Source organism: Leopardus geoffroyi, chromosome A1 (genome assembly GCF_018350155.1).
Source record: "Leopardus geoffroyi isolate Oge1 chromosome A1, O.geoffroyi_Oge1_pat1.0, whole genome shotgun sequence".
NCBI lineage: Eukaryota > Metazoa > Chordata > Mammalia > Carnivora > Felidae > Leopardus > Leopardus geoffroyi.
The window spans coordinates 198917106-198932467 of record NC_059326.1 but is presented as its reverse complement, the minus strand read 5'-3'; the positions used below and the strand labels follow the sequence as shown (position 1 = coordinate 198932467).

The 15362-nt window shown below is 41.1% G+C and overlaps 1 protein-coding gene across 4 annotated transcripts in view; it reads right to left on the bottom strand.

The window, feature by feature from the left end:
• Positions 1-15362, bottom strand: part of ARL15 (ADP ribosylation factor like GTPase 15) — a 406381-nt gene that overhangs the window by 276593 nt on the left and 114426 nt on the right. Inside the window, exon 1 of one of the 4 annotated variants that reach the window (XM_045438135.1) lies at positions 6210-6300. The exons of the other annotated variants lie outside the window; for them this stretch is intronic. Within the exon in view, the coding sequence (XP_045294091.1) occupies positions 6210-6257 (48 nt within the window). The 5' untranslated portion in view covers positions 6258-6300. Of the gene's footprint in view, positions 1-6209; positions 6301-15362 lie in introns of those variants that run through there. 4 annotated transcript variants of the gene reach the window in all.

The following is a 15362-nucleotide window of genomic DNA, read 5'->3' as shown; positions in this document are numbered from 1 at the left end:
TCCAACCTGCTCCGTGGGCCTGGAGGCTCACCTCTACGGACTGCACAGATGGGTACCCGAGCCTTGGCTTCTAGTCAGATTGCACAGGGTGGAGGCACCAGAAAGAGATGGGAAAAAGAATCAAATTGGGTGGTTTTTTTTTTTTTCCCCTCAGCTCCTTCCTTGCAGGGCCAGTGAGGGCCTGCTGCATCCTGAGAGTGACATCCATAGCTCCAATCAGGCTGTCCCCTCCACTCAGCCCTGTCTCTGGGTTCCCAAAAGGGTTCCCTCACTTTGCCCTTTTGGGACTAAGGGTGGTTTCCTCATACAGTATCCACATCTTTGTATAGTCCCATTAGTTAACTCTCTTCAAGTTACCCACTTTGAATAGACCTTTTTTTTTTTTTTTTTTTTGGCCAGGATTCTGATGGAGTCTTCTTATAACTAAAATGAGGAGGAATCTAGAATGACACCTAGGGTTTTGGCTTTAACAGCTAAGGAATTAAGGTTTGAGGGGTATTGAGTGTTAAAGAAATTAAAGTTTGGTGAGGTTTAGTCTTTTATTGTATTTATTTTTTAATTTATTTTGAGAAGCATGCACACGGGGGAGGGGCAGAGAGAAGGAGAGAGAAAGACTCCCAAGCAGATCTGAGCTGTCAGCACAGAGCCCGACATGGGGCTTGATCCCACGAACCATGAGATCATGACCTGAGCCAAAATCAAGAGTCAGACACTTAACCGACTGACCCACCCAGATGCCCTACAAGTTTGGTTTTAGTTACTTTTGAGATGCCTATTAGTCTGGGGTTCTGAAGAGATCAGCATTGATATATTAAATACTACTATCATTGGATAGTTTTTAAGCCAGGGATGATGTCACCTGGGGAGGCTATATACACTGAGGAGAACAGGAGTTTTCCTGGTATTCTTGTAAGAAATGACCCCTTTTGCAAACTAACGTTCAAATTATTAAAGCCAAAATGTAAAAACTTCACTGTTCCTGATGCTTCTTACAAATCCCATCATTGTACTTCTAAACTTAGCCTATTACAGCAATGACTTTTATTGGGGACTTTAACATTTGGTCGCATTAACAAACTTAATTCATTAAATTCCCTTTAAATTTTAAACTTGTATTTATAAATTTAATATAGTCAATTTTCTTTTTAAAGCACTTTGACTGCTTAATGCAAATGTTTCCAAGCACTAAATTTTTATAACGCCAATAAATTAAACATAAAACTTGGTAGATCTTAAGTTCTCAAACATTTCAATTCTGATTACAAAAACATTTATACTAAAATCACAAGTTTAAATCAATTATTCAATTTGATCATTTTAATTGGAATTACAATTAAACTGTCATGACAGGAAAAATATTTTAATTGCAAAAACTAAAGGGGCGCCTGGGTGGCTCAGTTGGTTAAGTGACTGACTCTTGATCTCGGCTCGGGTCACGATCTCATAGTTCATGAGTTCAAGCCAGGCATCAGGCTCCATGCTGATGGTGTGGTGCCTGCTTGGGATTCTCTCTCCTCCTCCTCTCTCTGCCCCTCTCCTGCTTACACTGTCTCAAAAAAATAAACTTAAAAAAAATTAAAATGTTATTTCAAATTTACCATGAAATTACCAATAATGAGAGTTTGATTTACTTCATGTCTATACATAATTCTAAATTTCAACCAAAGACTTCTGACAGCAAATCATGATTTGGATTCTTCACTGAAATATTTATCAGTCATGTATAGAATTCCTTTTCAAGTCCCTCTAATAGAAATGCCAGGCCTTAAAAATGGTTTTGTTAAGGGGCATCTACCCCAGAGTCAAGCTGATATTACTTAATTGTTCCCTGAGATTTGGATCAGCAATACCCCTTCTAGGTTGTACCTAAATTATTTCATTAATTCATTAGATTTGCATTTCTTTGCATTTTAATGGATTCCTATCTAGCTCTAAGGATGAACTATATTGCTCTTCTCAAAAACCAGTCTTCCCACCAGATTCTATTCCCTTCAGCCTACTCAGAGTAATGCTCCAGCTATCCCCTCCCCCCTCCCCTTGATCAAAATTCCCCTTACTCCTGGGTAATTCCCACCCATACACAGCATGCTGCTATTTCTCAAACCAGGAAAGGAGGATTAGAGGAAAAGAGGGGGGAAGAAGGTGGAGGAAAGCAAGAAAGACTCTCTCTAGGACACACTTTCTCTGTTTTTCTGCTTTCTGTTAGAGCTCGACAACTTACAAGAATCCTATTTCCTCTCTTTCCTTCCTCTCCTGAACCCACTCTTATCAGGGTTTTACCAGGTGCTCTCTTCTTCTCAAGGTCACCAGTGATGTCCACATTACTAGATCCCATGGTCAAATCTCAGCCATGCTCTTACAGGTCCTTTTCAATTAACACAATTCCCACTGCTTCCTCCTCACAGCTTTCTCACTTAACTCCTCCTCTTCTGGATTTTCTCTGAGAAAGGAGCTCCTTTCTAGTTGCTTAATCTCACCAATCTCTTACCACTGGAATATCTGAGGCTGACCTAAAACTTCTTTTCTATCTACATTCACGTCTTTGTTGACATTCTTTCCATGTCTCTAGAAGCTTTTAAAGTTGTTTTTTTTTTTTTTGGGGGGGGGGTGTTGGGGCAGGGAGAGAGCTCATGCACGCACGTGCAAGCTGGGGAGGAGGAGGGAAAGAGGGAGAGAGAGAATTCCAAGCAGGCTCTGAGCTGTCAGCATGGAGCCTGAGGTAGGGCTGGATCTCAAACTGTGACATCACGACCCGAGCTGACATCAAGAGTCCGACGCTTGACCAAATGTGGCACCCAAGTACGCTGAGAAGCTTTTAACTTTAAATTTATACCTGCAGCACAGACTCGAAGTTCATATGCAAATGTCCAGTCCACCTGTCTCCAACTTGGATATCTAACTGGCATCTCAAACTGAACACACCCAGAGTAGCACTTCTAACTTGTTCCCAACCTTTTCCTCCTCCCTTTGTAGTAACTCCCATTCATGCTCAGGTCAAAAACCCTGGGATAATCCTTGGTATTTCTCTTTCTCTCAAACCACACTCTAATCCATCAGGAAATTCTGCCAGCAATAGCTTCAAAATATACCCAGAATCTAACTACTGCTTATGTTTTACCCTTATTACTCTGGCCTAAGACACAATCATTGTTTGCCTGGATTGTTCTCCCCTCCCCCTATGGCTTCACCTTGCACTGTTATGCACTATGGACTGTACTCCAGGAGCAGATGATCCTCCTTCTAGAGTATCCCAAGCAGGTCAGTAGCAGCCGTCATTTACCCGGCTTCATCTCAATTACACAGGTATCTTAGCTCACAGCACAAGAAGGTGAGTGCAGTCTAATAAGATTTTGAGAGACTACATCCACATAACTTTTATTACAGTATATTGTTATAATTGTCCTATTAATCTCTTACTACACTTGATTTACACATTAACCTTTATCACAGGTATCTGTGTACCGGAAAAAACCTATATATAGGGTTCAATACTATCTGAGGTATCCAGCATTCACTGGGGGCCTTGGATTGTATCCCCAACAGCTAAGGGGGACAGGGAGACCATACAGTCTCGCAATTGGCTTCCTGCTTCCACTCTACCCTCTCCAGAATCTATTTACAACACAGCAGCCGGAGCGATCCTGTTAAAATGTAGCATAGCTCTTTTCTACTCAAAGTCCTCTAAGGCCACAGATCCAACTCAAGATAAAAATCATAGCCCTTCTGATAGACTGTAAGGTCCTATAAAATTGGCCATCACCTCCATCCCTCCCATCCCCGCCCCCTCCTACAATTTCATCCCTCAGCTGCTCAGGCAAACTGGTCTCTTGGCAGTTCCTGGACCACACGAGATATAATCCTACCTAAGGGCCTTTGTACTTGCCATTGCCTCTCCCTGGAAAGTTCTTCCCCAAGATACATACATGATTCACAGTCACTTCTTTGTGTGGTTTGGGTTTCTGCTCACACATCACTTTTCAGTGAGACCTGCTCTAATTACTCTTTGTTAAAAAGTATATTCTTCCCTCCTTACAACATTCCTTATCCCCCCCTTCCTGTGATGTTTTTCCACACTTATCTTCTTACATATTCACTAATTTGGTTATTCATTGGTTTGTCAGTCTCCCCTCACTAGAATGGTAGTCCTGTGAGGGCAGGAGCTTTTGCATGTTTTTAACTGATGTATCCCTAGCAACTAGAACATGGTCTGGTTCATTTTTAAACTGATTTGTTGAATAGTTTCCATAGATCCTCTACAAGCACATTTGGATTTTTTCCTAGCCTATTAGTTTGAGGTCAATGGAGTTTATATTCTATCCATATTTTTCGTGAAGAAGAAACACATCCTCTTAAATCCTATCCTATTGGTTTTGGTGTATCTTAAACCTTTGTCCGACTTGCCAAGTTTTGTCTTCCTCTAGAATTACAGCACTAATGTCATGCCAATGACAAAGAAGGGGGAGGCCTACGCAGACTTCTGGAGCTGTCAAACCTTTACAGTTGGGCACAAGAGGAGAAACCAAGGGGACTGATGGGGTGGGGTGGGGGAACCAACTAGAAAACAGTGATATAAAAGTCAAGAACAATTAAGTGCTTCAAGAGGGAGGAGACCGTGACCAACTAAGATAAATGCTTCTAAGGAGTAACTTAAGATCAGAACACACAGATAACCATTATATTTGGGAATAGCTGGGATGTTGGTGATCTTGATAATCTCAATGGAATAGTAGAGATGGAAATGCAGGGCCTATCTTCATGTCCAAATACTCTTTCTCCCTTGAGGTGTTTGACCTGGGCCATTCCTTCTATTCTCATTCCTTCAACTATATTGATGACTTCCAAATTCTACGTTCAGGCTTCAATCTTTCTGGAGAACCAAACTAGTGTTTTTAAGCTTCCTATGAGACATCTTTATCTAGATATCCCTTAGGTATTCAAACACCCAAATTGATCATTAATTCCTTCATCTGTTTGTCACTCCTCTCTGTCCTACTTTAGTAAATGGCACCATCCAACCCATCATCCAAAGCTCGAAACCTCTTAAACATCCTCACTCCTTTCTCATTCACGCTGCCCACAATTCATGAAGGCTCCCCATTCCCACTGGTTCTACCTCTTACATATTTCTTCAGTATACATCCTCTATCCCTATTGTTTTACAATAGAGCCTTCACTATGTTTTTAAAGTTTATTTATTTTGAGAGAGAGAGTGTGTGTGAGTGCGTACACACGAGCAGGGAAGGGGCAGGGAGAGAGAACCCCAAGCAGGCTCTATGCTGTCAGGGTGGGGCCTGGCGCAGGGCTTGTACTCACGAATCACGAGATCATGACCTGAGCTGAAACCAAGAGTCAGATGCTTAAGTGACTGAGCCACCCAGGCACCCCAAGCTTTATTTCTTTTTTTAATTTCTAACATAATTTATTGTCAAATTGGCTTACATACAATACCCAGTGCTCATCCAACACTTTCATTATTTCTTGATAGAACTATAACTGCTTCAACTTAAGTACTATGTCTAGCACAACACAGGTTTTGAATCAACTATTTGATTCACTGAAATAGCTCATATGGCTCTATATAAGTTGTTCAGATTTATGGTTATACAGTTTTTTATCCTTAACCAAGATTGAATAAAAAATTAATAACCTGCAGCTGAGATAGCATTGATGACAACACCACAAATAATTCCCCAAACAGACAATACCACCTGGATTTGAGTGTTCACTGGGAGATTATGGTCGTGAACACTGTAGAATCCTGACAGTGACAGTCACTCACTGGAATTATTCCCACTATTACTTTCCATAGCTCCTCCTTATCCACTCAACCTTCAAGAATGTATTCCCCTTAACTTACTCTCCATAGTCTACAAACTGCAACTCTAATGAAAGGACCTGAGCTTTGCTAAAGCAGACAAAATACATAACACATTATTGGTTTCTCTTTGTCAGAGACATGGACCCAATGAGATGTTCACCTTGAACAAGAAGTGACAATCATGACTGGGAGAACACAGGCAAGGACAGGAGATGAAGCAAGCCTAAGACACATGGCTTCCTCATCTCTCCTGGAAGGTGCCGAAACCCAGCAACATAGTCTTGACCTTGATAACCTCCAGAGGGCCTCACCAGGAGAGGTCAAAAAGACCTCAGAACTGTTTTGGCCCCAAAGCATTTTTGAAGCAAGTTAGAAAAGTTATGAAACTCACAGTTGTCATACTTGACTTGCATCCAGAAACACAACTCAAATGAAGCATGTAGTCTAAATGGTTGATGGTTTTCAGCTGGATGTACTTTCCAGCCACCTAAAATGAAAAATCTTTCTCTAGTTTTACTCTAATAAAAATCTTTGACCTGTTGGCGGGGGGGGGGGGTGGGGGGGGGAGGTTGGGGGAAGCACTATCTACCTTTAGGCTAAAGTGAGGAGAGGGGTTGGATAATAGAAGACAGCATGACTTTACATAGTTTTGTACTTTTAAACACTGTTATTTATAGGTTAAACACTGTCTAGAAGGCTAAAGCCTGGAAAGAATCTACTTCAGCATACCTGATACATCATATACAAAAAATGAATCACCCGTTATCTAACCTCTACCGCAGAAGAGTTCTACTTTCACCTGCACGAACTTCCCGAGGAGACCTTCAGTCATGCGATTTGATTCCCAAAGGGCTGGCCCAGAGTGGGGTGTCCCACACAGGAGGCTGTCCCCACCTCTACTAGTGGTCGGAAACGATATGCAGACCTCCTGAGACACTCAGGATGATTATTTACTCAGAGAGTAAATCCATATTCCTCTTATCCAAGAGGCAATATTGTTCTCACTTCTCATGGCCCAGGTTTCCCTAACTCTACCTCCCCATTCCGGGCTCATGCTACACTCTGCACTCTCATTATTTCATGTTGCTAATGATCTACTTACTACACTGCAGTCAAGCCAACACATGTCCAAATGACTGAATGTCTTTCTCCCCTACTACATATAAGGTTTAATTCTAAATCATTTATTCAACTTTGCATCATCACGTCTAACAGTACGTTCGTGAAATGTGTCAATCAATGAACAAAATTAATCATGGCTGATCTCAAGCAGATTGAATAGATCCATTGCAATAGCCCAGAATCAAAATTAGATTGGATTAATGGAAAATATGAAGGTTTCACACTCATTTTTTTTTGAAGCAGATTCTCTATTCACTACCCATATTTTAATTGGTAATTTACTTGCATGTTTCAGAAAGATCTAAAGAAGGTATTCCTGCTCTCAGACTTTGAAAACTATCTTGTAAGAATAACAGATATAGGACAGCTCACTTTAATTTTTGTTTTTAAATATATTTTAAGGTATATATCTTAAAGTACATTTTAAAAACCAACTGGGTGGCTCAGTCGGTTAAGAGTCCGACTCCTAATTTTGACTCAGGTCATGATCTCTCCATTGTGAGATCGAGCCCCACACTGGCACACTGAGAGGAGTGCAGAGCCTGCCTGGGACTCTCTCTCCCCCTTTCTCTCTGCCCCTTCCCCACTCGCTCTCAAACTTTAAAAACAAAAAAACCTTAAAAATTTAAATGAGATACGAACACTTACATACTAACTGCTCTTTGTAAGAATGAAAACCATTGTCTGAATATTTTGATTTATAGAAGGAAAAAAGATAAAGCTGCTTGAAAGTTTCTAGAATCAGAAGTTTTGAGTCACAGCTATACATTCCTCATAACATCCCCCCATCCCCATAATTGGGCTGTTCCTCTCAAAATCGAGCAACCTGTAGTCAACATTTACCTGGGCAGCAAGACTCAAGAGGATGATTTTCAACAGAAAGAGACATTAAAATTTTGTGTTCAGAAAATCCATAAAAACGTGGGAAATAAAATGAATCCAACCCTTACCCTGCTTTTATTCATAAGGAATCCTGCAAAGAGAATTTTAACAGGAATACAAAATAGGAAATTGTTTTTGTTTTTGTTTTTTTACAAAATAGGATTTAAACAGCTACAATTTTATGGCTACAATGGAGGCCATAAAAATCTTCACAGGCTAGAGAAGGAAATAATTCATTGTCTCCATTAATCTAAAAACTGGCCCAACCCTTCATGTTTTAGGAAAACTTCTGTTCTCTCTAGTCCATTTGATTTTTTTTTCTATTTTTTTTTCTGATGCTCAAAGTAATACTTGTAAAGAATAATTTGATCAATCAAATGTAATAAGGAAGAAAAGTAAAAGTTCCTCCACACTCTAACCTCCTAAAGATTATGGGTGTTTGGTCCTTCAACTTTTTTTTATGCATACGCTAGTATATATATATACCTTTTTCTCTTTTTACACAAAAATGTGATCCCTGTATGCATATATACACCTAGTTAATTGTTTCTCCAATTTATCACAGACAATCCTCTGTGTCGTAACAGTTGATTCTTTTTAATGTCAGCACAGATTTTTACTGTATGACCATCCCAAAATTGATGTAACCAGTCTCCAGCTGGCTGTTACATGGTTAATTCTAAACCATACAGAATTTAGACTTTAGAGCTAGATGAAAATACTTAACCCTCAAAATACCAAAACATTAATCAAAAAGATTGCAGCCTTGCTTGGTGGGAGATGGGGGTTGTGGGCTGCACTTTTCTACCATTTAGGTGTTGAGAGCTCAAACTCTAGCACCAAACTTCTGGGTTTGATTCTTGCCCAGCTCCATTACTTACTAGCTGAGCCACCTTGGCTAATCATTTCACTTCTCTGGGACAGCTGATGACATTTGGGACTATGATCTGGGACTATGATGATAATTATTTGGTTATTGGTAAGATTAAGTTGATTATAATACGAAGCACTCAGAATATCACCTTGGCAATAAAGCAGTAAGTGCAAATTACTAATGTTATGGGCTAAATGTTCAGGTCTCCCCTTTGGATTCATAATTCGAAATGGTAACTAACCTCTGATAGGACAGTATTAGAAAGTAGGGCTTTGGGGAGGTGATCAGGTCTTAAGGATGGAGCTCTCATGAGTGGGATTAGTGCCCTTATAGAAAAGATGTCACAGGGGGCACCTGGGTGGCGCAGTCGGTTAAGCGTCCGACTTCAGCCAGGTCACGATCTCGCGGTCCGTGAGTTCGAGCCCCGCGTCGGGCTCTGGGCTGATGGCTCAGAGCCTGGAGCCTGTTTCCGATTCTGTGTCTCCCTCTCTCTCCGCCCCTCCCCTGTTCATGCTCTGTCTCTCTCTGTCCCAAAAATAAATAAACGTTGAAAAAAAAAAAAAAAGATGTCACAGAACAATTTTGTCCCTCCCACCACGTGAGAACATGGCATAAAGACTGGGCTATGAACCAGGAAACAGGCCCTCATCAGACACTGAATCTGCTAGCACTTTCCTCTTGGACTTCCAGTCTCTAGAACTGTGAAAAAGAAACATTTGTTGTTTAAGCCCCTCATTCTGCACTGCTTTGTTAGAGGAGCCCAAAATAAGACAATCATCATGGCTATCGTTATACCATGCTACTTCAAGCTCATTTTATACAATTATTAAAATTTCTGTTCTTGGTATGGGTAGAATAGAAAACACAAGATTCTGGTTGTTATTCAACATTTTGGTATTTGTATGTTCATGCCAGCTCTCATTCTTTATTAAAACATGAAATTATGTAACAGCCATAGTGAGATATGCTGAATTTTAAGTTATGAGAGATTTAAGTACATCCATTGAAATAGAAGTCTTACAAATGTGAACAAACATCTATTTATATTCGAGTTACTGCTTACTTATATAAGCCTCCTTGGAATGAGGAGTGAAGGAAGAAAAGGAAACCAAATCATCAGCCCTACTGTATTTTCATTCATAGGAGTTTTACAATAAAGGGTGAAAATTTTAAACTCCAAAGAAAACACCAGTAAATATATTATATTGATTCTTGAGCAGTAAAGACACCTGTTCCAGGTGGTAGGGTAATATTTGCAGGAAACAGATGTATTGCTTTTAGCTCTTTGTGACTGGTAAGATTAGCACTTCCTTTAATATTGGTGGTGTTATTGGTTTTCTGTTTTATTCTTCATTTTTTAACTTAAAACACATTAAACTGAAGTTTATTAGCACAGTCCAAATCGTTTGAACACTCTTCAACAGCAAGAACAAAACATTCTATACCTCTGAGGCAAAGCCTCGTCAGTTTCAGGTCTCATTCAGATGTTCTCTTCCATTTCTCCACCAGTTACATGTTCTACCTTTATTGTTCAAAATCATGAAATTTTAGGTCATAGAACACTTTTCACTTTTATATGATCTAATAGTTTTCCAAAAAAAAAAAAAAAAAAAAAAAACAGTTCATTTCAAAACTTAGCAGATTTTGAGTTTGCAGCTCACCAGAATGGCCCAAGGGAATCAGCATGTGGTACACAAATTACTTGTTGAAGTTAAAATTTATAGAGCATTTTGGCTGGTCCAAGACTAAAATTTAGGAGGTCAACTATGTATTTAAAAGAAACTTATTTTAGACTGAACTCATCACTATTCTATTTAAAGTCACTTTAACCGTTTCAAATTTAAATTTGAATATTTAAGAATACAGGGATATTTTCATAACTCTTTTTCAAAAGGCATCTTCGGCAATAAAAAAGCCATCAGGACTCAGATCAAAGGTTAAAGTTTCTCTCAGACCATATTCCTCTCTCAGGTGTGTACACCCTAATCAGGTAAACAAGCCTCAACTGTTAAAATTATATAGCTTGGACCCTAACGAAAAAGCAGTTAAACATTCTTGTGACGTCATGGGAAATTTCGCTTGGAATACAGATCAACAGCAAAAAGAAATAGTTGACTGCCACACATACTGGTCCAGCTATGCAATATATAATCCCGTTAAAATGTTTAAAGTATAGTCTTTTTAATTATAGAAAATATAAGGCAAACAAGCACAAAAGTGAGAAAGATCAGGTCTCGGTCTTACCCCATCCCACTTTCAAATAACTCAGCTTGGTCTGCGCCCCCTACCCTCACCCCCACTCCCCAACGAGTAACCAACAGAAACAGTAACGAGGGCAGGTCATTCCCAGTTCCCGAGTGGATTCCCTCTTTAGGTGACCAAGTCCTCCTGGTCTCTCTAGATGTTAACGCATGTGGAGTAATTCAAGTAGATCCCATCTTTGTCTCACATGAGGAGACCACTCTGAACCTGTGCTGACAGAAGAATTAGGAATTGCACGTGTCAGGCAGAAGGAAAAGGGGAGGAAATACTAATCTGGACTTTCATTGTGAAAAGGCAGCGCGAACTTGCCTGAGTACTCTCCAGGTAATGAGAAACAGCTCACAAATGCAAGGAAAGAACTTTAAGGGACTGCTCTCTTAACTCGCCTTTCAGGTAATGTCTTAAGGCCGGTGTCACAGAAAAAGCACCTCAACAGGAGGGGTTGCCCCTGCTTCATGATCACACTAGCTCTGAGCGTAATTAAAACTAATCCTTTTACCTGCCTACATTTCTTACAAGCAATCCGTCTAGGGCAGTCCATAAAAAAGGTCTGGATGCTTTGCACCGACAAGATTCAGTCAGTGCTTCAACATTTGGGGGGAGAAAAATGCAAGTCCCAACAGCGGCGGCTCATTCACTTATTGAAAACATTCAGCTATTTTAAAAGGCTTAGAGCACACAGAGCATAATGGTGGAGCGAAAACGACAAGCCCTCGTCAGAGGCACTACATCCAAATTTGCTTACCTCAGGCTTTGAGACACAGCCAAGACACGAAAACCCCGGAGAAGGAAAAACTTATGCCATGACTTGAATTAAGAAACAGGCTGTGGAATCAACAGATGTTTACAGACCAGTTTAGGGTGCTGGAAATTACATGGAGAGGATAGAAAAAGAAAATCCTCTTTCACAAAGTAGTTGATACAATTATAAACCAAGTCTCTAGAAAGGGTAACCTTGGGCTAGGGTTAGGGAGAGGTCAGTGTCATTCTGTCTTCACATCACCTTATGGTGTAACTGCAGGGAAAATACAGGAATACCGCGACTTAGGTGCCGTGAATTTCACTCTTGCGGTGGACGTTTTCAACTGCAGCTGACGAACTTTCTGTGAAGTTCTCTTCCTCCCCACACTCTCTGACAGAGAGGCCCCAAGGACAACTCAATAACTTGAGCCACCATTATACTTTCACAGTGATTGTTCTCACAGGGTTATTTAAACATTACTTGTTAGAACATCAAAAATCCTACCTTCCCCAATTGGATTTACCTTGCCCATTTTGCAGCTCAGTTGCAGAATTATGGGATACACAACCCCGTGCCCTTGTTGCCACCTCAGGGCTTCCAAACAGAGTAGGCCAAGGGGTGTTAAGTGATCCTCATGACCCCTACAGATTTCCTTGGTTTCGTCGTCTTCAATTCACATCCACGGCTTTCCAGAAACAAGACCAGGGGAAGTAAGAAAGTAAGACCAGGGCCTTAATCTTAACTTTGTAATGAATCAGTAGCAGTTTCTTTTCCCAGGTCCACCTCCTTCTACGTCAACATCTCCTCGCTTGCCACGTCATCATGAGAGGAGCAAGCGTCTGTGCTTCCAGAGTGTGAGGTAACCCAAAGTCACAGACCACCTCTCTGATCTTTTCTTACGAACTGGGGCTCCTTAGAAAGCTTCAAGCCAGGAATTTAAAATCACGTGGATTATAAGCAGGCAAACAAGATATGTACCTGCTGAAAAACTCACAGCAAGAAGGGATTCCCTCACAACCCAAACTATCGGTACCAGAGTATATGGTAAAAACAGATTATAAATTTGTTTTTTTATTTTTAGTTTATGTATTTTGAGAGAGAGAGCACGTACACGCGAGGAGAGGAGGGGCAGAGAGAGAGAGAGGGAAAGAGAATCCCAAGCAGGCCCCGCTGTCAGCACAGAGCCCAATGGTGGGGCTTGATCCTGCAAACTGTGAGATCATGACCTGAGTCAAAACCAAGAGTTTTCATGACTAATAGACTGAGCCATACAGGTGCTCCATAACTTTATTTTTAAAGTCACATGAATAAGTTCTCCTTAGCTTGAGTTTAATGACTCCCATCCCCCTAGAGATTGAATGCTTTTTTTTTTTTTTAAGGTAAGTACAGCAAAGCGCACCCCCCCTCACCCCAACCCCAAACTATGGAAGACACAAGACAGAAAAACTATGATGGTAAGGAGAATGGTGTGTGTGGTAAGGAGAATGATGGCTTGCTCCCAATATATCCACATCCTAATCCCTGGAACCTGTCAATATGTTAGGTTCCATGGAAGAGGGTGAACTGAGGTTGCCCATCAGTTGCCCTTAACGAGACTACGCCAGATCAATCCAGGTGGACCCAATGTAATCACAGATGTTCCTTCAACAGGGAAGAGGGAGGCAGAAGGGAGCGTGCGAGAACTACTATGGGAGAAAGAAGGGCTAATCAGCACTGGCTGTGAGGATGAAAAGGGGCCAGGAGCCAGGGCAATCAGCCTCCAGACACTGGACAAGGCTGGACAATGGATCCTCCCCTACAGCCTCCAGAAAAGGATGAAGCCTTGCTGACATTTTGACTTTATCCTGGTGAGACTCATTTCAGATGTCTCACTCTCAAGACCATCCAAGTAAGACACGTGTGTTGTTTTAAACCCCTGAGAGGGGCGCCTGGGTGGCGCAGTCGGTTAAGCGTCCGACTTCAGCCAGGTCACGATCTCGCGGTCCGTGAGTTCGAGCCCCGCGTCAGGCACTGGGCTGAGCCTGTTTCCGATTCTGTGTCTCCCTCTCTCTCTGCCCCTCCCCCGTTCATGCTCTCTCTCTGTCCCAAAAATAAAATAAAACGTTGAAAAAAAAATACTTATAAACCCCTGAGAGCATGTGGTAATTTGTTATAGCACCCACGGAAAACAAGTGAGATGCTGAGAAAGGATGGTCCAGCTCTTTCCAGTGATACACAAGATCATTTTATTTGTAATTATCCTTGAAATACTTGCAAGAAAGGGTGTTATATTTTCTTCTCTCTTAAAGTTTTCTAAGGTCAGATTAATATCTGGCAGATCATGAATGAAATCAAAAGAAGCCTTAACATATTTCTGATTTAAAAAATCATGTACTGGGGGTGCCTGGGGAGCTCAGTGGGTTGAGCGTCCAACTTTGGCTCAGGTCATGATCTCATGGTCCCTAGTTCCAGCCCCGCATCTGGCTCTGTGCTGACAGCTCGGAGCCTGGAGCCTACTCTGGATTCTGTGTCTCCCTCTCTCTCTGCCCCTTCCCCTCTCTCCTGCGCCCGTGCTTGCTCTCTCTCTCTCTCTCTCAAAAATAAACATTCAAACAAACAAAAAAGGCAATGTACTGGGAGTCCTGGAGAAGCAGCAGCTTTGCCATTGCAAGGGTAGGAAAGTTAATGTGATAATTCCCCATTCTCTGCCATGGCTTCAGGTAGTTCCCTCTCTTCCATGGGCATTCACCTCATGTGGGAACACTTTGCCCCAACATCTACAACAAATCATATACCTGTGTATAATACACACACACACACACACACACACACACACAGTTGGTTATTTCCTGTCACCTGGCCTTGTCTTACTTTCCTGAATCCCCCACCCTTCACACCAAACTTATTCTTTCCTCTCTTTTCTATTTCTTTTATATACACACCTCTCACTTGTTGGTATAAACCTCAAGGGACACAAATTAGCTTTGATGTCAACCAAAAGAAAAGAGATTTTAAAACCAAATAGGGTAACATCTAATTTCTCCTGGTCACTTAACCATCAACCTCAACTGTCTAACACACAGCCAAGAATATAAAAGGGGCACAAACGGCATCTGGGATCCTACACCAAAGCTGATCAACTGTAAGGTGTATATACTTCAGTCTTAGTAAAATTCCTCAGGCTCGTAGTCACAATCTAAGGACATCCGTGTTAGAATTCTAACAGATTATCTAGGTTCAGTAGATTAAAAACATGAGGATGAAAACCAAGAAGAGATTAGGGACAGATACCTTAAAACAAAGAAAAGAGGGGAAGGTAACGTACATTTATTGAGTACTAACCAAACGCCACACCCATATCTAGCACTTTGGACACCTGGCCTGACACTTCCAGAACTTGCCCAGAATTAGAAAAAGGGGATATAGATGCCAAGGGCAGGAAGGGAACGTAGTCTTTTCTCCACCTGATTCATAAATGAATCCTTTTCCCACTACACTCCGTCACCTCGAAACCAACAGCAAACATGGCTTCTTGACGGTAACGATCTGAAAAATGAGTAAAAACACAAACCCAAGATTTCAGCAACAACACCATTATAGAGGGTCACATAAAAGCTGGAAAGACAATCATCATGTAGTACTAAAAATATCTTGAAGGCATCCCTATATAAAAGGATATAAAA